Source organism: Embiotoca jacksoni, unplaced genomic scaffold (genome assembly GCF_022577435.1).
Source record: "Embiotoca jacksoni isolate LCO1_2020_lvr unplaced genomic scaffold, fEmbJac1.0.p SCAF_29, whole genome shotgun sequence".
Classification (NCBI taxonomy): Eukaryota; Metazoa; Chordata; class Actinopteri; family Embiotocidae; genus Embiotoca; species Embiotoca jacksoni.
Genome location: NW_027185380.1, coordinates 5553724 through 5574701, shown reverse-complemented (window position 1 = coordinate 5574701; position 20978 = coordinate 5553724). Strand labels below are relative to the sequence as shown.

Here is a 20978-nt window from a genome sequence, read left to right as displayed (position 1 = left end):
GAACTTCCGGTTTACACTTTCAAAATAAAGTCTGGATGCATGAACGACAATGAGCTCAATTTAAACGTCCAATAATAAGGAATGATGGTCTGTAAAACAGAATCATATGAACTGAATATACAACTGCTGCAGTAGTTTAAAGTGGTACATCAACCTGATTTTAAAACAGCTTGCTCTCGTTATGTTTACGTCCTTTTATTTTGAAGGTCTTGCTTTTCCGTGTCTCTGGACGTCATCTCTGGATATTACTAAAATGTTTCAGGATGGTCATACTCAGGGATTATCATGTTGATTGCTGTTGATATTAAAAACCTAATACATTTGGGATACGTCTAATCTTTAGTTAACGCTTTCTGTACCGTGTAGGCCACCGTAGTTGTTGCTGAGGAGCTCCTGTCATGGCGGCCGCGGAGAGTGTTTACCTGTGTGCTTCTGCATAAAGTGGCTGCATGTGACACATCTAGGATATGAGATGGCCGCAGTGTTCCTGGTCACCCTGTATGAGTACTCCCCGCTGTTCTACATCACGGTGGTGTCTCTGTGTTTCGTTGTAACCGCCGCCATGGTGCTCGGCTGGTAAGTCCGTCATCTCAGCTAGCTTAGCCCGTCCTGCTGCTACACCTCACTCATCTGCCATCCCCCGGCTGCTTTTATTCATCCTTTTATCAAAATGACGTGGTATCACGCGACATGTTGACGTCATAATCACGTGCAATCAAAGGCTGTCACTTTATTGATCCAACTTAAAAACATTCGCCCTGTAAGGACCCGTTCAACATGTACAGTCTATATATCGCACATGCGCAGTAGACCGTTTGAAAGACGTTGGATCAATAAATTCAGACTGCTGCTGTTGCGCGCGAACGGTGCGCAGCAGCGTGACGTGCACAGAGAAGGAGGAAAGTAGGACCCAGATGAGGAGGTGGTCCAAGTTTAATCTTTTTTGTGTTTTGTGTGTGACTGTGTGTGTGTGTGTGTGTGTTTGTGTGTAAATAACTGATGATGAGAGCAGGACTTGTGTAGAGGAGGAGGTGGTCATCATGACAGGAGGATGAGAGTGTGAAGTGGGCGTGGCAGCAGCAGCTGTAGATGAATGTAGTTCTTCAGTTTGTTCTGATACGGACAGGTGAACCCCCTCCAGGTGTGTGTCCAGGTGTTCTCAGGTGTAAACACTGTATGCTCTGCTCCCTCGGCATCGTCTCGTAGGTTCGGCTTCGATGTGCCGGTGATCCTTCGCAGCTCTGACGAAGCGGAGTCCGTCACCCCAACCCCTGAGAAGATGATGGTCCAGGTGACCAATCCTTTCTCCCTGGAGCTCGGCGCCAGGCCGGCAGGTGTCACAGGTGAGACCATCCGTCGCCACGGGGACAGGTGGAGGTGTGAGGAGGTGATGCTGTGTCGTAGAATAAGTGTTCCAGAGGGAACATCCTGCTGTGGATGGAGGTATCTGAAGGAGGACAGTCCCGACATCCTGAGGTGGTTCCTCTGAGTTGGACAGGAAACATGTGGTTGTGTTGTATGTAAACATATATGTTTGACCTCTGAGCCGTGCATCCCCCTTTCTCTGACAGACGGCGTCTCTCTGAGGACCTGCTGTCTGGAGCCCTGCGTCCTCAGCTGCTTCTGGGGCTGTGAGGTCGGAGCCCTGCAGGGGGCGCTGCAGGCCCACCAGCACGGCCCGAGGCTCAGCACCGCCCAACACTTCCTGGAGGCCCTGCACCTGCACCACCTGCACCAGCAGAGCTTCCAGTATCCTTTACCTGGACCCAGGTGGGAGGCTCATTGAAGACACGCTTCATACCTATTGTTGATCCTCCTTCAGTCAGAAAGGCTCGGTTCACTCAGACCACACAGAGGCACACGGAATCACGTAATGAGGTCATGTATGTGTCATGTATGTGTTGGGTCAGTTTACCGTGCCAATAATGAAACACTGAGCAGCAGAATGGAGGCTCTTTGACTCCGCCCCCTCAGAATCAGCGGTGACGACAGAGAGGAGCGCCTCACACAGATTCCTGCTGCCCGGGGCGTCACTGATTTCGGGCCGTTACCACGGGAACGGTACCCTCTGGTGGCGGTGCTGACGGCAGCCGAGGCCACAAACATGTTCAACATCGTGAGTCCGACTCGTGCTGCAGCATGTGGCGTGTGTCCTGCAGATAGGAGACTCAGAGACTGTCTGTCCTCCTCCAGGTGGCCAGTGTGTCCGTCCTCCACGTCCCCGATGACAGATACAGGCTGTCTGCTCGTGTCCTCTTCCAGTACCTCCTCACCTCCGAGGGGAGCATGTACGAGTTAAAGGTACGTCCTGCTGTGATGTGATGTCAAAAGGTATGTAGTACTGCAGCCAGCCTGATGACATCACTGTGACATCACCTGATGTTTTCCTCTGCTATAAGTCCCGCCTCCTGTGTCCTGCAGCCCCTCTTCATGTCAGCGGACGGCGGGGGGACATCTGGACCTCCTGACTCACAGCAGGGTTTCCTGTCCAGAGAGGACAGCAGCTCGGAGCAGAGACCGGGACTGGACGAGCAGAGACCGGGACTAGACGAGCAGAGACTGGACCTGGATGAGGACTGGTCCGAGGGGACGGACAGAGACTGTGTGGTGTGTCAGAATGCAGTTGTGAACCGAGTGCTGCTGCCCTGCAGACACGCCTGTGTGTGTGACAGCTGTGTGGACCACTTCCAGCACTGCCCCATCTGTAGGGCCTTCATTCTCGAGTCCTTCACCCTGACTCAGCGGCAGAGCCCTGACTCGGCGGCAGAACCCTGACTCAGTGGCAGAACCATGACTCAGCAACAAAACCATGACTCAGCAGCAGAATCATGACAACAGAACCCTGACTCAGCAACAGAACCATGACTCAGCAACAGAACCATGACTCAGAAGCAGAATTATGACAACAGAACCACGACTCCGCAGCGCAGCCCTGACTCAGCAGCAGAACCCTGACTCAGCAACAGAACCATGACTCAGCAGCAGAATCATGACTCAGCAGACTGGCAGTGAGGTGTCCCACAGGTCCCCTTACAGGGGGACGTCTCACTGTTCCAGCAGCTGCAGCAGTGTCCTCTGTCTCCCAGCTGTTAGTGTGATGATGTCTCACCTGCAGCCGCTCCTTTATTCACTTGTGTCCACTGCAGAGACGCTTCGTCTGAAACGTGTCCAACTGTCCCCGCTGCATCAGCAGGAGCTCAGTGAGCGAACAGGTCTGTTGCTATGGTTACAGTGCAGCCCCTCCTGAGTTCCCAGTGAAGTGGACTGAGTGGTACAAACTGTCTGAAGCTAACAGAGTGTTCAACATGGACACAGGGACGTCTGTCTGCAGAGGACGTGAGGACCGACTGTCAGGTTTCATTTCTTTTCACTGTTCTCTGAATATGAAGGGTTCAGTGCTGCCTGATTGATGGACATGGATGGGACAGACTGGAGGACGAGCATCTGGACACCTTTAGGGTCCAGAGGGACAGAGACATCATCAGTCCAACACTCATTGTTCTGCTCAGAAGACATTTAGTGAAAGTGATGTGTAGAGTTAAACTGTGAAGGACTCCTTCAAGTGTGTGTGTGTGTGTGTGTGTGTGTGTGTGTGTGTGTGTGTGGACTGGACCACACACACTAGATGATGAGACAGTAGTGACATCATTAAAGTGGTGCTGCAGGTTGGTCGTCATGGTAACTGACATCATCAGCTGTGTTCTTCTCACTCTCTGGTTTCACTGAGTCAGCACATCACTGACCTGTCAGTCAGAAACCAGGTGAATGGAGCATGACTCAGCAATTATGTAGAACTTTTACAAAGGACGTGAGAGGGTGTGTGTGTGTGTGTGTAATGAGTGTACATCACAGAGTTCAGGTATGAGAGTATATTTCGTGTTTTATTTAAACAGGTTTTTAAAGTGGTGAAGGAGGAGGAGCCTGGTTAGATCTGGTTCTGTCTGGTATGAATTCAGACTAATGACTGGAACACTGGACTCTCTCTAACATCACTGCACACAAACATAAAGCAACTTATAGAACACAGCAGATCCATTAAGGATGTGACGAGGATGCGATGATGATGATGATGTAATGAGGATGAGGCACACAGCTTTATACAGGCTTGTAGTCCAGCTTGGACTCCAGCTTCTTGGAGTCAGCCACCTTCCTCACAGCCTTCATGAAGTCTTCCTGGGTGACGTACTCGCGGTCGGCGCGGATGGCGAACAGCCCTGTAGACAAACACAGATCCACGTGAGAGGAGTGACACTAATGATGATGATGATGATGATGATGATGATGAGAGTCCTACCTGCTTCTGTGCACACGTTCCTCAGGTCCGCTCCGTTGAAACCGTCCGACAGCTTTACGATGGCCTCATAGTCTGAAACATGAAACAGGAAGGAAGTGATGTCATCACTGATCAGATCAGAGCTATAGCAGCATCAGGCCCCGCCCACAGACAGTGACCTCTCTACCTGAGGGTATTAACTGATCGAAGTCAGTGACAGACTGCTGAGAACCTCCGCCTCAGAGGGAGGAGCCTCCTGCAGTATTCATTATTAATAAAGCTGCTGCTGCTAATGATGATGTTGTCATTAATTAATCTGTTAACAGCTGACTGACTGCTGAGTCAGCAGATCTCTAGACTATACGGTTCTGTGAGTGGAGCAGCAGAGGTGACGATCACATGACACTCTACAGAACCAGAACCCCCCCCCACACACACACACACAACTGACCGATCTCGCCGTGCTTGGTGATGGGACTGGAGTGGATCTTCATGATGTCCAGCCGAGCCTGTTCGTTGGGCAGTTCGATGTCTGTGGGACAGAGAGGACACGGTTTGAGCTGCGTGGACACGGAGCAGACAAACAGACACGTGAGGACAGGAACTCTTACGGATCTTGCGGTCCAGCCGGCCGGGCCTCAGCAGGGCAGGGTCCAGGGTGTCGGGTCTGTTGGTGGCCATGATCATCTTGACTCTGTGCAGTGTGTCAAAGCCGTCCATCTGGTTCAACAGCTGCAGGATAGGGGACACATCCAACCATTAGTGTCCGTCCACTGATGGAGGACGGAACAGATCTACCTACAGGGACAAATACAGGAATCTGGTCCTGGACCTGGACCCTTCATCAATCATTTAAACTCTGCAGCTCACTCTACCAGCTGCTCTGGGACACAGAGACACATGGACATGAGTGGTGTTCAGGGATTGACAATCAGTCCCACCTTTCATGTCCAGAAGAGGACTTGACTTGCAGGAAGTCTGAGAGCCGGTGTTACACTGAAACCTGTCCTCCATCACACTCTATGACCTCTGACCTGCCTAGTTGTTTTCACTCCTCGTGACTGAAACCTGAACAACACTGTCACTCACAGATGTCAGAGGAACAGTGAGCCGAGTCTGAACACTGCAGTGACTCTCCACCACCCCCTAATGTAAACAGTGGTACTACAGCATGTGTTACAAACAGCACCTTTAGTAGTGAGGCTGTGTCACTATGGCCTCCACACTGTGCTGGGAGAACATGATGACAACAGACCAACAGCATCTGTCCAAAGTCTGATGACTGACAGCTCCAGCGGAGCGGTCTGACTGACAGCTGGGGAACAAACTGGTACCGGGGCAAAACAGAGCCTGAACTAACAGGACCTTCCTGTAGCCCCGCCCCCTTAACAGGTCAGAAAGAGAGCTTCATGTTCACCAATCAGTGATGGTTGATGATGCTGAATATCACAGTACTCTTGAGATTACTCTCACATGTTACATCAGTAAAATGATGTGTTCGACAGGAAACAACTGACGGACTGCTCTGGTGCGTTCAGGGACAGCTGGGAAACTACATTGATTCACTGACCTCCATCAGAGTCCTCTGGATCTCTCTGTCTGCAGACGTACCCTCAGAGAAACGACGGCCGCCTGCAGGGAAGAACACACATACACACAAAACAGACACACACACATACACACAGCGTGAGTGGACTGTTGATGGATTCAGACTGAACTGTTACAACAGTGTAAACAAACAGATCTACTGGAACTGAAGATGATCTGTTTACAAACTAAAACTGTACTGAGGTTCATCAGAGGAACTCAATGTGGGGCCACATGTTCTAATTTTCTACATGTTCTGAAGGTTCTAAATGTTCTCCATGTTCTGGTTGTGTGCGAGACCTGTACTTTACACCTGAACCAGCTGTGATGAACCACCAGACTCACCGATGGCGTCGATCTCATCCATAAAGATGATGCAGGGCTGGTGGTCTCGAGCGTAGTTGAACATCTCTCTGATCAGACGGGCGCTCTCACCGATGTACTTATCTACGATGGAGCTGGACACCACCTGGAGCATGCACACGCACGCACGCACACACACTCCCATCAGCTGACTGACTGACTGCAGTGTGGCCGTATGTCCAGCAGGAAGCGCTGACACTCACCTTCAGGAAGTTACAGTCCAACTGGCTCGCTACTGCTCTGGCAAGAAGAGTCTTCCCAGTTCCTGTTTACACATCAGAGGGGAACACATCAGAACCAGACTGCAGGACTAACAGAACTAACAGAAGTGTGGTACTGACCCGGAGGTCCGTACAGCAGGCAGCCTTTGGGGGGAATGATCCCGACCCTCTGGAAGAGTTCTGGGTTGGTCAGAGGCAGCTCGATCACCTGCAGACACACAACACCATGAAATACAACCGGTGCACACACTCTGCAGAACGCGCGCACGCGCGCACACACACACACACACACACACACACACACACACACACACACACACACACACACACACTCACTCACTCTCACTCACACAGGCACACACACACACACACTGATGTACCTCTCTGAGCTCACGGATCTGTTCAGACAGGCCTCCGATCTCAGAGTAGGACACGCTGCCGGGGTCCTCATGGGACATGTTGTACACCAGGGGGTCCACCTCGCGGGGCAGGTACCTGTCACAGAGAGGACACACACACACTGTAATATGACACTGAAGGTACACACACTTCACACAGACAGGATGACCGCAGCTGTGATCCATCAAACCTCTGACACTCATCACATGATGACAAACACACAAAACTACTCGTCTTCAAGGATCAGACTGTCATCTGCAGATCATCACCTGTATTTACACCCACCTCTGTCTGACTCCACCCACATTTATCCACACCCACCTGTCTGTCTCCAGAAACAGGTACATGTGTATAGATGTGGGCGGAGACAGACATAGGTGGGTGGAGACAGACATAGGTGGGCGGACACAGACATAGGTGGGCAGAGACAGAAAGACAGGTGGGGACCCAGTGCTGTGGGACATGTTGCAACACATCCAGCCTACCTCATGATAGTGAGCGTGGTCATGTCCAGGGCCACTCTGGTTCCAGGCTTCAGCTGGGATTTATCCAACTGGGATGAAACATCACAGATTACTGCTCACATCCAGGTCACTCAGCAGTCACTGACTCCATCATGAGTATGTGGATGTCTTCCACACATATTCAATGTGCTGTCAGCCTCATAGTATACAGACAGACTAATAGACAGACTGCAAGCCATGAATGTAATATCCAGTCCCTCCAGTAGATCACATCCGTCAACCACAACAATTGATCGGGATTGGACCAGCAGGCTGCTGTACTGTCACAGTCCTGTGGTGTGTCTGCAGCAGAAGTTCTGCTGAGCCCAGAGTAACACCGTCTGGACGGAGCTGGCTTAATTTACAACAGAAGAGACAAATGGGGTCATCTCGACCGCTCATGTGTCAGTCATCACTGATCCTGAACTCATGTTCTGTATTCACAGTAGTTCTTCCACAGTCGTTTTTTTTTTTTTTTTTTTTTTTTTTTTTTTTTTTTTAAACTGACATTTTTTGAGAGTTTTTGTTTTTATTTATTTATTTTAAAATGTTTTTTTTTTTCTCAACTTGCAATTCTCAAAAAAAACCCTTTCAAACTGAGTCACAGCTTTTAATAAAAAGCTGCTGCAACACTGAATATTTGAAGTATTTTGATGTGACTCACCTGTCTGCGACAGCCGACCACATAGCGGGGGCCATTGGTGGCCTTCACGATGACTGCACACACAGAGAACAACGTTAACATCACATGTCTCAGCTACAGCAGATAGCTGGAGGATAGAAGAAGAGGAGCAGATCATCAGGACCTCCTCTTCCTCCTGCTGCTGCTGCTGGTGGTGTCAGTCTGTGTGTGGACAGTCTGTTAGCAGCAGCTACATCAGGTGAAGTAAACCAGGAGAGGTGTTGATGACTTACATTTCTCCTCAGTCAGCTGTTTGAGAACTTCTCCTACAATCTGCAGAGAAAACAGAAGAAATCAGCCGCTCACCAACACACTTCTCACACCGACACTCTGTCAGAAAGGAAACCACTGATTCAACAAGGCAGCAGGAAGGCTGTTAATCAGGGACAGCAGGTCATTACTACTCTTTTAAATGTCCAGCCTGTAACAGGAGGCTCAGTTTGTTAAACTGATCAGGTCACGTGGTGTTTGTGGCTCCACAGGAGACGTGTTGGTGCAGGTGAGGGTGATCCTCCTGTCTGTATTGTGTGTCTGTTAGTGTTGTGACTGTGTGTTGTGTTTGTTGTGGTGAGATGTGTGTCTGTTGTGTACCCCCCCCCCCCTCCCTGTGATCTATGACCCCGGTCTCACCTGTCCGACGCTCTGCAGCGCCTTCAGGTCGTTCTCAGACTTCTCGTACTGTTTGGTCTGCTCTCTCAGCTGCTCTCTCACTGGAACACAAACAACACGGATATTGTTCACTTTTCGATGAGTCACGGCGGACCGGCAGGTTACCGTCAGCCGGACCGAACCCTCCGTACATCGGGACACCACCGGAGCACCGATCACAGGCTCCCTTTCACCGACTCCCGGAGGTCTGTTGGCTCCGCGGAAGCTAACTCAGCACTGCTAGCGGCCGCCGATCAACTCCCATTCATTTCTAGCAGGGTGCTAACTGCATGACAAAGCACTAGCTAGCTGCTAGCTGACGGTGGTTATCCAATAATCTGTAACTGATCACATCAAACATGACGTACTTCCGCTACAGCGGAACTTATGAAATGTAAAAGTTGAAGCGTCCCTTACATTCTTTTAATCGTCCGTCCACTTCTTTGTGTTCCAGTAATTTTTTCCTGTAGTCCTGTAGCGCTTTTTCTCTCGTGTCCGCCATGATGCCCCACTGAATGCTGGGAAACTCCTGCGTCACTACGTGTTGTGTTTGCCTGTGGGCGGCCGCGCGCCCCCGTGGGCACTCTGACGGTTGCCCGTGTGCGCGCCTTGCGTGTTGTCCTGCAGAGGCGCTGCTCGCTGAGTCAGCGGACCGCAGCGTGTCAGCCGGAAGCCCCGCCCATCTCCTGTCCATGGCCGTTGCCTGCTGAAAGGGAAGTGCGAAGCTCCGCAGCGAGGCAGAGGGGTTCTCCGCCGGGCTGAAAGACCGACAGAACCGGCAGTCATTCTTAACAACTAACATGACTGCCTCTGCCTTTTCTCCTTTCTTGGAATACAGAGCCGTCTCTGCCGCGGTAAGTGACCCAGTGAAGCGCGGGAAGACGCCTCTGGAGAAAACATGCTAACATTAGCCTAGCTTTCAACTAACTTTTCTTACTGCAGTTTGATGTCAAGTTTTAAGGTGAATCACCTGCATACTCACACACCTGTTGACTCGCCACTGCGCATGTCTCTCTGACTCGGCGGTAAACCGGGTGAAATGAGCTACATTGTTATGGTTAACCTCACACTCCCCGGTGTTATGGTTAACTTCACACCGAAATGAGGAGCTCCATGTGCCGCTTCATAATGTTCCTGTGGACGGCGGTCTGTCCACTCTTCTGCGGGCTCAGTGAAAACTTTATTATGTGAAGTAGGTCAGAAGTTATAAAGCAGTAAAATTTCGGCTGCTGCAGTTTAATGAAGCCAGCAGATCCGTTTGAATGTGAGGATCCAGAGAGCTGCAGGCGTCCCTGCTGTCCCACAGGTCTGCTTGGATCCCAGGGAGCCCGGTTCTAACCGTGTGCGCAGGACACAGCTTAAGATCAAGACAACAGGATCCGTAAAGATGTTCAGTTTGAACTTTTTTCCCCAGAGTCATTCATCATTATCTCAGTACACACTGTGGCCTGTAGGAACACCAGCTGGAATTAGATTGTTCCCTGACTAGTGGACAACAAGCTGATGAACAGGGACAGTGTTCCCTCTGAAAAGTCCCTGTGGTCGACTGGTCCAACCCCCAAGTGATCATTTAAAACATTTCCTGACCTCACCCGAATAGATTGTTGTTTGATTGGAGTAAATCACTTCAGTTGGAGGAACTTTAGCCTCTGAAGTTCACTTTAAATCACTCTGGGAGGAAGGGAGTGAGGGGGTGGACAGCGATCTGTGTGCTGATCAGAGTCCAGCTGGGTGAACTGTGACTGTAAACTGATCTTGATTCTTAAACTAACTGTCAGTGTTTCTCTTCACAGGACACCAAGATGTTGGACAGCAGCGGTCCTGGTGGACACCAGCTGACATCTGTCCCCTGCTCCTCCTGCACCCCCACTGGAGCCCTGCTGGACAGGAAGGTGGGGGGGGGGCCCTCTGCTGCAGGCCTGTTCCAGCGGAGCTACTCGGTCAGCCTCCCCACCGATAAGTTCATCCTCAGCCTTAAAGCGGAGTCATCGGGGGTAGTGGGGGGCAGCGACAAGGAGAACCGCTTCCGTAAGCGCTCCTACTCGGAGCTGGGCGACCAGCTCCGCCCCTGCAGCCAGGTGTGTGTGGGAGGAAGCATCCAGGTGAACTCGAGCCGCTATAAGACGGAGCTGTGCCGGCCCTTCAAGGAGAGCGGATCCTGTAAGTACGGAGATAAGTGCCAGTTCGCACACGGTGTGGTGGAGCTGCGCAGCCTGAGCCGCCACCCGAAGTACAAGACGGAGCTGTGCCGGACCTTCCACAGCGTCGGGTTCTGTCCGTACGGCCCGCGCTGCCACTTCATTCACAACGCAGAGGAGCGCCGCGGGCCCCCACCCCTCTCGGCCTTCAACAAGGAGCGTCCTCGGCTGCAGCACAGCTTCAGCTTCGCCGGATTCCCCAGCCGGGGTGGTCCGCGGGACAGCCCCTCCTCTGTCACACCGCCACCCATGTTTTCTGTGGAGGACCTGATGCAGCTGCAGAACACCTCCACCTGTCAGAGTCAAGAGCTGGCCGGCCCATTCAGCCCCAGCCCGGGCCCCCCACCTGTACCTGAGCCTCAGGGTCTGGCTCCTCCCCCCATGACATCAGAGGGCCCCCCCAGCCCACCAGGTTCTGATTCTGACCAGGAGAGCAGCCTTGGCAGTCAGAGCGGCTCTGAGTCGCCCCCTCTGGACGCCTCCCACCGCCTCCCCATCTTCAGCACGCTCTCAATCTCTGATGATTAAAGTTTATGTGGGGGGGGGGGGCGACTCATCAGAACACCAGATGCCTTCTTTACTTTGAGGATTGTGTTTCACCTTTAGGGCCTTGCCCCCACACCAGGTGTGTTTAGTGGGAGGAGTCCAACATCTCAGGGCCCTGCCCCACACCAGGTGTGTTCAGTGGGATAAGTCTATCAGCTTAGGGCCCCTCCCCCACATCGGGTGTGTTCAGTGGGAGGAGTCCAACAGTTCAGGGCCCCTCCCCATATCAGGTGTCTTCAGTGGGAGGAATCCAACAGCTCAGGGCCCCTCCCCTGTATCAGGTGTGCTCAGTGGGAGGAGTCTAACATCTCAGGGCCCTGCCCCCACACCAGGTGTGTTCAGTGGGTGAAGTCCAACATGGCTCCCAGATGAACTCTCCAGTAGCTCCAGATCACTTTAATATAGTAGCAGTGGGTCAGTGTGTGTCTGCTGTTCATTCCACCGAGTTCATTATGATTCATTTTCTTATGTTGTCCAGTTTATTTCCCGAAGCCTTCACAATAAGAGCTTTGGCACTCACTGCTTTTTATCTAAATGTATTTATTGCTAATCTTAAACATTTTATTTTCTATTTATCTCCTGAATGGAATGATATATTTTCTTTTGTTAAATTATGATCTTCCGTATTAATCACAGGATGACCTGTTCTTGTTTTTTTCACAGTTAATATATTATAGTCCAGAGACTGTTTTGTAACAGTGATTTATTATGAAAGTTAATTTAAAACTCAAAGGTTTAGTGTTTGTATTTATTTGCTCGTCCCTCATGTGGACTGCAGGCTGCTCTCTCTCAGTCTGAGGACATCAGTGTCCCTCAGTCCAGGTCACATGATGCTCTCAGTACTGACAGACTGACCAGGTGTCAGACAGGTGAATCGTCTGATGGACTGATTAGAAATACAGTCAGGGTGCAGGTGGGGCTGATTAACGGCTCCTCACGACTCGCAGCACACAGCAGGAGCTCCGTCAGGACTACGGACGGTTGGTTGGTTGATCGATCGATTGATTGGTTAGTTGGTTGGAGGAGCTACAGACAGTTGGTTGGAGGAGCTACAGACGGTCGGTTGGTTGAAGGAGCTACAGACGGTCGGTTGGTTGGAGGAGCTACGGTCGGTCGGTTGGTTGGAGGAGCTACGGTCGGTCGGTTGGTTGGAGGAGCTACGGTCGGTCGGTTGGTTGGAGGAGCTACGGTCGGTCGGTTGGTTGGAGGAGCTACGGTCGGTCGGTCGGTTGGTTGGAGGAGCTACGGTCGGTCGGTCGGTTGGTTGGAGGAGCTATGGTCGGTCGGTTGGTTGGAGGAGCTATGGTCGGTCGGTTGGTTGGTTGGAGGAGCTACGGACGGTCGGTCGGTTGGTTGGAGGAGCTACGGTTGGTCGGTCGGTTGGTTGGAGGAGCTACGGTCGGTCGGTCGGTTGGAGGAGCTACGGTCGGTTGGTTGGAGGAGCTACGGTCGGTCGGAGGAGCTACAGACGGTCGGTCGGTAGTTCCAGACGAAGAGAGCAGATCGTTCGGTGCTCTCAGATTTGGTCCTCCTCGGACACTGATGACAGCAGAACATCTAAATCCTGAGAATTTGTAGTTTGTAGGAAGCCCATCTCACCTCCACCTTCTCCACCCTGACATCCTCCCAGTGCCTCTGCTGCAGTGTGCAGTCCTGTCTGTCTTTCACTGGGATCAAGTCTCGCTCCCATCAGTTTTACCGTGTCAAAGTATCCTATACTCTTATTTTGAAAGGGTAAATCATGCCTGTTGCACGGCATCATACACAGACGTACCAGCACTTTTAGTCATGATGATGATGTGTTTTTTGTTTTTCTGAAGAAGTGCCTGTAACGACATTCCAGGTAGTGCGTTGATATTTTTGATAAGATGAAGCCTTAAATCTCTTCCTGTAGGTTGTTTAACAGGATGGACGCACAAGCAGCACCCATTGGATGTAACACTACACCATGACGGGCTTCATGGCCTCTTTTGTAATGACGCATTAAAACCAATAAAAGATTATTTATACTGAGCGTGTGAGTGTTGTGATAGAGCCCAGAGCCGCTGGAGAACGTTCAGCGGTCACGGCACCAAGGACGGACTTGAAACTGACCACACGCTGAAATTAGTCCTGAGCCCCAAAATCTGATGTTTCAGGTCTCGTGGTGAAATCACATGTTCTTATTCAGCTGACTGAACAAGACCGCAACAAAGTATTAACATCAGTTTGATGTTTTGTAAAACAACCTCTAGTCTTTAACCTTTGATGTGGAGACTTTGAGATGCGAATGGGGGTGGAGCTCTTTTTGTGGGGAAGCCTGCAGACAAAACGGGGCTGAAAATGTCCACTGACCTCAAGGAAACATCATAAAGTATCAGGTGTCTGTTAGAGATGATTATCAGGGATTGTTATTAATTATACATATAGGTTGATTGTTAATATGTGCATATATGTATACACATAGTGTATGTATATAGATATACACTGCTAAAAAAAAAAAGGGAACACTTAAACAACACAATGTAACTCCAAGTCAATCATACTTCTGGGAAATCAACCTGTCCAGTTAGGAAGCAACACTGATTGTGAACCAATTTCACCTGCTGTTGTGCAAATGGAACAGACAACAGGTGGAAATGAGGCAATTAGCAAGACAACCCCTATAAAGGAACGGTTCTGCAGGTGGTGACCACAGACCATTTCTCTGTCCTCATCCTTTCTGGCTGATTTTAGGTCACTTTTGCATTTTGCCATCCATGAGGGTGGTACAAGGGCCTGACGTCCACAAGTGGGGTCTGTGCTTACAGCCCAACACCATGCAGGGCGACCGGCATTTGCCGGAGAACACCAAGATCGGCAGCTTCTCCATCGGCGCCCTGTGGTCTTCACGGATGAGAGCAGGTTCACACTGAGCACATGTGACAGACGTGACAGAGTCTGGAGATGCCATGGAGAACGTTCTGCTGCCTGCAACATCCTCCAGCGTGACCGGTTTGGCGGTGGGTCAGCGATGGTCTGGGGAGGCATTTTTTTGGAGGGCCGCACAGCCCTCCATGTGCTAGCCAGAGGTACCCTGACTGCCATTAGGTCCCGGGATGAGATCCTCAGACCCATTGTAAGACCAGATGCTGGTGCAGTGGGCCCTGGGTTCCTTCTGATGCATGACAATGCTAGGCCTCATGTGGCTGGAGTGTGTCAGCAGTTCCTGCATGATGAAGGCATTGATGCTATGGACCGGCCTGCCCGTTCCCCAGACCTGAATCCAATCCAGCACATCTGGGACATCGTGTCTCATTCCGTCCACCACAGACTGTCCAGGAGTCTGGGAGGAGATCCCTCAGGAGAATATCCGTCGTCTCATCAGGAGCATGCCCAGGCATTGTAGGGAGTGCATACAGGCATGTGGAGGCCACACACACTACTGAGCCTCATTTGGACTTGTCTTGAGAAATTTCCACAGAAGTTGGATCAGCCTGTGATCTGATTTTTCCACTTTTATTTTGAGTATGATTCTGAATCCAGACCTCCATGGGATAATGATTTTGATTTCCATTGATCATTCTTATGTTATTTTGTTCTCAACACATTCCACTATGTAATGAATAAAGATTTTCAACTGGAATATTTCATTCATTGAGATCTAGGATGTGTTGAAGTGTTCCCTTTATTTATTTTTTTTGAGTAGTGTATTTAAGGGTTTTTTATTTAAAAAAATATTTATATATTTCTTTATTTAAAAAATATATATTTTTTATCATCATAATTTAAAGTTATGAAAGGATCAACCTGAAACTTCAAACTCCTGCACGGTAGGTGGCGGTATACACTTGTTCAAGGTGGTTGCGATCTGCCAATCAAATCGAAGAAGAAGAAGAAGATGATGATGATGATGATGATGATGATAATCCGCTGCTGTGATCATCTGTGACACCTGTTCAGTCAGTCAGACTAGTAGTGTTACGTCACACATTTTGTCCAATCGGAGAGCTCCGTGTATGAGGCCGGGGTTCAGAGGTCAGGGGTTGCCAGGAAAAGGGAAGATGGCGGCAGGCGGACGGAGCTCACGTCGGCGCTGAGGCGGACTTGGCGGCAGATAAACTCTGGAAAGAAGCGGCTGTCCGGCCCCTCCTGACCGCGGTCCTTCGACTCTGTTCCGAAGAACAACCGAACTCATGGCGCTGCTCTACGGCTTGTTATGGCGGCTCTTACTGCTGCTGGTCCACGTCAACAGAGCGCTGCTGTCCTGGCTCCGTGTCCGTGTCCGCGGCTGGAAGGGCCGGCTGTGGGAGCGGGCAGTGGCCGCCCTGCTGCTGCCGGTGGCCCTGGCCGGCTTCCCCGACCACCAGAAGAAGTTAAATCAGAACCCCGATGCTAACGCTAACCCTGCAGCCGGAAGCCGCACCAACAATCGCCGGTCCCGGTGGCTGTCTGACGGCAAGTCTCTGGAAAAGCTGCCGGTGCACATCGGCCTGCTGGTGGCCGAGGAAGAGCCGAGTTACACGGACATTGCAAACCTGGTGGTTTGGTGCATGGCTGTGGGGATATCCTACGTCAGCGTCTACGATAATCACGGTAATCATGGCTGCTGTCGGTCTCGGTCACCGGGCTCTCTCTCTCTCTCTCTCTCTCTCTCTCTCTCTCTCTCTCTGGTCACCGGGCTCTCTTTCACCGGTCACCGGGCTCTCTCTCTCTCCCCGGTCACCGGACTCTCCCTCCCCGGTCAGACTCGGTATGATTAGAGTTCCTCCTCTGAGCCTCTCAGTCATGTGACTGTGATGATGGGTTCAAGCAATTTGTTCCACAGCATGATGAGAGGATGTCGGTTACAGACTTAGTGACAGACTCAGTTACAGACTGACTGAGTTACTGACTGTTACTGGCTGACAGTTACTGGCTGACGGAGTTACGGACTGATGGAGTTACTGGCTGACGGAGTTACTGGCTGACTGAGTTACTGACTGTGTTACGGACTGACTGAGTTATTGACTGTGTTACGGACTGACTGAGTTATGGACTGACTGTTACTGACGGACGGAGTTACGGACTGACGGAGTTACTGACGGACGAAGTTATGGACTGACGGAGTTACTGGCTGACACGGACTGACGGAGTTACTGGCTGACGGAGTTACGGACTGACTGTTACTGACGGACTGTGTTATGGACTGACAGAGTTACTGGCTGATGGAGTTACGGACTGACTGAGTTACTGACTGTTACGGACTGACTGAGTTATTGGCTGACGGATTTACGGACTGACTGAGTTACTGGCTGACGGAGTTACTGACTGTTACGGACTGACTGAGTTACGGACTGACTAAGTTACGGACTGACTTTGTTACGGACTGACGGAGTTACTGATTGTATTACTGGCTCAGGTTTCCAATCAGATCAGTCGGATCCACCGCTGGCTCCTCCCCCCACCTCGTCCAAATATGGTCACTTCCTGCGCCAAACTGGAACTAGCAAGATGGTGACGGACAGAATCTGAACTGGAGGCTTCATAACGTTTACAAACCAACAATGATGTCACTGATGGTTGATGGTTGAGGACAGCTGAGCATTTTAATCAGCACCTACATACATGAAAGGGAACTGTTACAACATATGTAACATACATGTTCTCTGTTACAACATATGTAACATATATGTTCTCCATCCAGGTAACAGCTGTCTCAGCTTCCACTAACTTTCCACCATCTTTTCTGTGCAATCAACAAAGACGGTCTGTCTATTTGTATTGATTCCCTCTGAACTGTGTGCTCCTCCTCTGCAGGTATTTTCCGTAAGAATAACTCTCGCCTGCTGGAGGAGATCGTGAGGCAGCAGCAGGACCTGCTGGGTGGAGACGGGTCCACGTACAGGGTGGAGGTCCTGAGCAACGGCACCGGCAACCAGCAGCACAACGGTGAGACCGCCGCCTTCTCTCTGATTGTTTTCAATGAGTGGAACAGCCGACGCTCTCTGGTCAACTCATCTGCTGAATGTCCTGTGAAGGAGGAACCTGAATCCTCCAGCTCCATCCATGGAGCCCCATCTCCAACATTCACGACTGACAGAGTTAGACATTCATGAACAGAAGGTTGGACCTCCTACATGTCATCGTTGTTAGGACCCAAAAGGGGGTAGCGGTGATGCCAAGGGACACACCCGTACCTGCTCACACAGCGGCGGGTGCCATGGAGACAGCTGAGTGGTTTCAGTATTCCACCTGTGACAACGCAAACCTCAGCTGTTCGGTGTCCTTCCTGCCCTGGCCCCGCCCACAGCTTTTACTGTGAAGATGACATCATCTTTATCACCTGCAGCTGGACCGGCTGTAATGTCATCACGTCTCTCTGCTGCTGCTGCTGCTTTTGTTGTTGTTGTTGTAAGAAATGTAGGATACATAAATCAACTCTCTTTCTCTCTGTCTGTCTGTCTGTCTGTCTCTGTGTCTCTGTCAGTTGTGTCCTGCAGACCGACCCTGAAGGTATTGTGTCCAGAGGACGGGAAGCAGAGCATCGTCCAGGCCGCTCAGCAGCTGTGTCGCTCTGTGGAGAACAAGGAGAGGAGCTCCAAAGACATCAGTGTGTCCATGCTGGATGTCCTCCTGAGAGGTATGTCCTCATCCATGTCTGTCTGAGCGGGAGACATGTTTCATCATGTGTGTGTCCCAGTGAAAGCGTGCGTGTCCCAGTTTGGACACATGAAGACGTGCGTGTCTTTGTGCTGCGTTCAGAGTCGAAGAACGTCCCGGACCCTGAGCTGGTGGTGAAGTTCGGTCCGGTGAACAGCACGCTGGGCTTCCTCCCCTGGCACATCCGACTCACCGAGTTTATGTAAGTTGCTGTCTGTCTCCGGCATGTCTCACGTCTGTCTGTCTGTCTGTCTGTCTGTCTGTCTGTCTGTCTCTGAGATGTCTCACATCTGTCTGTCTTAGAGTTCAGGTTGACCAGCAGAGGGCACTGTTGATTGTGTTTTTGTCTCTGGATGTGTTGTGCACAGTTTGACATGTCTTGTGTTTATCCCGCTGTGCGTCCTCAGCTCCCTGCCGTCCCACAGAGATGTGTCCTATGAGGCCTTTTTGGGGGCCCTGCAGCGGTACGGTGCCTGTCAGCAGCGGCTGGGACAGTGATGAGGACGCCACGGAGACGTCCTTCAGAGAGGAAGATGCGTGTCAGAGGACAGTCTAGACCCCTTCATTTCCTGCTGTGTCCCTCAGTCTTCGTCCTCCCACCTTTGTCCTCCTCCTGGACCCCTGACACAAAGACAGCTCAGAGACACCAGGAGATGTCGCCAGCGCACTTCCTGTCTTATAATAAATTCTCATTCCAGGACATGTGGGACACGCTCTGCACACCAGGAGACACAAGAGACGCTGCCACAAGGACACAATCCTCACAGACTCTGTTCTGTCCTCACAGACCTTGTTCTGTCCTCACAGACTCTATTGTGTCCTCACAGACCCTGGTCTGTCCTCCGTGTTCCTGTCCAGCTGCTGTTTCCTGCTGACCAACATGAACCCTTCCTACAGCAGACTACAAAGAAGAAACAAGGCTTTGTGTCCGTCCTCACCAGGCGTCCTGGGACATCCAGTTGGACTTTGGGGGAGGAGCCTAACAATGAACAGCACATGCAGAGAGGAAGTGAAGCTGAAATGTGTAAATAAGAGAGACTGAAGTGTCTCTGTCCCTGTGGCCTGCAGTCATGTGATCATATGTGGTGTTGATTCAGGAACATTCAGATGATGTTCAACGTTTCCTCTGAAATAAAGACGTGCACTGTCTCAGTCTGTCTGTCTCTCTCTCTCTCTCTCTCTCTCTCTCTCTCTCTCTCTCTCTCTCTCTCTCTCTCTCTCTCTCTGTCTGTCTGTCTGTCTGTCTGTCTGTCTGTTTCTCTTTCTGTTTCTGTCTGTCTCCGTGTCCTGAATGGATCTATTCCTGTCTGATGGAGGATGAAACCTCCAGTTTAGATCTTTTGTTTCGGTTCAACTCAACACGGTTTGACCAACATGTGACGATCAGTGATGATAACACAGTTTATGTTCACCTTCACACCAACATCTGGTTATCATCGGGTTTTTAAAACACCTGGTTATCATCCGGTTTTTATAACACCTGGTTATCATCCGGTTTCTATTATCGGGTTTTTAAAACATCTGGTTATCATCAGGTTTTTAAAACACCTGGCTATCATCGGGTTTTTAAAACATCTGGTTATCATTGAGTTTTTATAACAATCGGTTATCATCGGGTTTTTAAAACATCTGGTTATCATCCGGTTTCTATTATCGGGTTTTTAAAACATCTAGTTATCATCGGGTTTTTAAAACACTTGGTTATCATCGGGTTTTTATAACATCTGGTTACCATCAGGTTTTTAAAACATCTGGTTATCGGGTTTTTAAAACAACTGGTTATCATCCGGTTTTTAAAACAACTGGTTATCATCCGGTTTTTAAAACATCTGGTTATCATCAGGTTTTTAAAACACCTTGTTATCATCGGGTTTTTAAAACATCTGGTTATCATCGGGTTTTTATAACAACTGGTTATCGTCGGGTTTTAAAACATCTGGTTATCGTCGGGTTTTTATAACATTTGGTTATCATCCGGATTTTATAACATCTGGTTATCATCTGGTTTTTAAAACATCTGGTTATCATTGGGTTTTTAAAACATCTGGTTATCGGGTTTTTAAAACATCTGCTTATCATCGGGTTTTTAAATACCTGGTTATCATCGGGTTTTTAAAACACTTGGTTATCATCGGTTTTTAAAACATCTAGTTATCATCGGGTTTTTAAAACACTTGGTTATCATCGGGTTTTTATAACATCTGGTTATCATCAGGTTTTTAAAACATCTGGTTATCGGGTTTTTAAAACATCTGGTTATCATCGGGTTTTTAAAACATCTGGTTATCATCGGGTTTTTGAAACACTTGGTTATCATCGGGTTTTTATTATCGGGTTTTTAAAACATCTGGTTATCGTCTGGATTTTATAACATCTGGTTATCATCTGGTTTTTATAACAACTGGTTATCATCGGGTTTTTAAAACATCTGGTTATCATTGGGTTTTTAAAACATCTGCTTATCATTGGGTTTTTAAAACATCTGCTTATCATTGGGTTTTTAAAATACCTGGTTATCACCTGGTTTTTATTATCGGGTCTTTAAAACATCTGGTTATCGGGTTTTTATAACATCTGGTTATCATCTGGTTTTTTATAACAACTGGTTATCATCGGATTTTTATAACATCTGGTTATCATCAGGTTTTTAAAACATCTGGTTATCATTGGGTTTTTAAAACATCTGGTTCAATTCAATTCAATTTTATTTTTATAGCGCCAAATCACAACACGGGTTATTTCATGGCACTTAACACATTAAAGTCCTTTCAGCAGAACTCTACAATATTGTGCAGAGTACAATCTCTCCAAGCTGTGACAACTGTTAAAAACGAGTGAGAGGTCAGAACCAGGATCAGCAACAAACCCATCAGAACAAGTTATTTCGAGGAAGAAATAAAGACTGTTGTTCAGATAAATCTTAGTTTACTGACTGACATGCTGCTGCTTCCACCTCCT

At 49.6% G+C, this 20978-nt stretch overlaps 4 protein-coding genes across 4 annotated transcripts; 3 read left to right on the top strand and 1 right to left on the bottom strand.

Annotated features, from left to right (window-relative positions):
* The first annotated feature begins 275 nt into the window (after window positions 1-275).
* On the top strand, window positions 276-4569 carry cgrrf1 (cell growth regulator with ring finger domain 1). Its single transcript, XM_069161587.1, has 6 exons — window positions 276-576; window positions 1207-1343; window positions 1572-1749; window positions 1975-2116; window positions 2194-2301; window positions 2422-4569. The coding sequence occupies exons 1-6, from the start codon at window positions 473-475 to the stop codon at window positions 2773-2775; spliced, it is 1023 nt and encodes a 340-aa protein (XP_069017688.1). The 5' UTR covers window positions 276-472; the 3' UTR covers window positions 2776-4569.
* Window positions 3863-9216, bottom strand: psmc6 (proteasome 26S subunit, ATPase 6). Its single transcript, XM_069161579.1, has 14 exons — window positions 9094-9216; window positions 8659-8738; window positions 8262-8301; window positions 8011-8063; window positions 7329-7396; window positions 6825-6939; window positions 6565-6652; window positions 6427-6488; window positions 6206-6329; window positions 5844-5905; window positions 4885-5005; window positions 4725-4805; window positions 4295-4366; window positions 3863-4214 (listed from the first exon to the last, which is right to left on the bottom strand). The coding sequence occupies exons 1-14, from the start codon at window positions 9176-9178 to the stop codon at window positions 4096-4098; spliced, it is 1170 nt and encodes a 389-aa protein (XP_069017680.1). The 5' UTR covers window positions 9179-9216; the 3' UTR covers window positions 3863-4095.
* Window positions 9217-9263: 47 nt separating this feature from the next.
* On the top strand, window positions 9264-13433 carry LOC138205552 (mRNA decay activator protein ZFP36L1-like). The gene is made up of 2 exons (XM_069161588.1): window positions 9264-9530; window positions 10470-13433. Exons 1-2 carry the CDS (start codon window positions 9477-9479, stop codon window positions 11400-11402), a joined length of 987 nt encoding a protein of 328 aa, XP_069017689.1. The 5' UTR covers window positions 9264-9476; the 3' UTR covers window positions 11403-13433.
* A 1886-nt stretch (window positions 13434-15319) lies between these two features.
* Window positions 15320-19169, top strand: nus1 (NUS1 dehydrodolichyl diphosphate synthase subunit). Its single transcript, XM_069161589.1, has 5 exons — window positions 15320-15974; window positions 17178-17309; window positions 17848-18000; window positions 18123-18222; window positions 18428-19169. The coding sequence occupies exons 1-5, from the start codon at window positions 15575-15577 to the stop codon at window positions 18516-18518; spliced, it is 876 nt and encodes a 291-aa protein (XP_069017690.1). The 5' UTR covers window positions 15320-15574; the 3' UTR covers window positions 18519-19169.
* Window positions 19170-20978: the final 1809 nt, after the last annotated feature.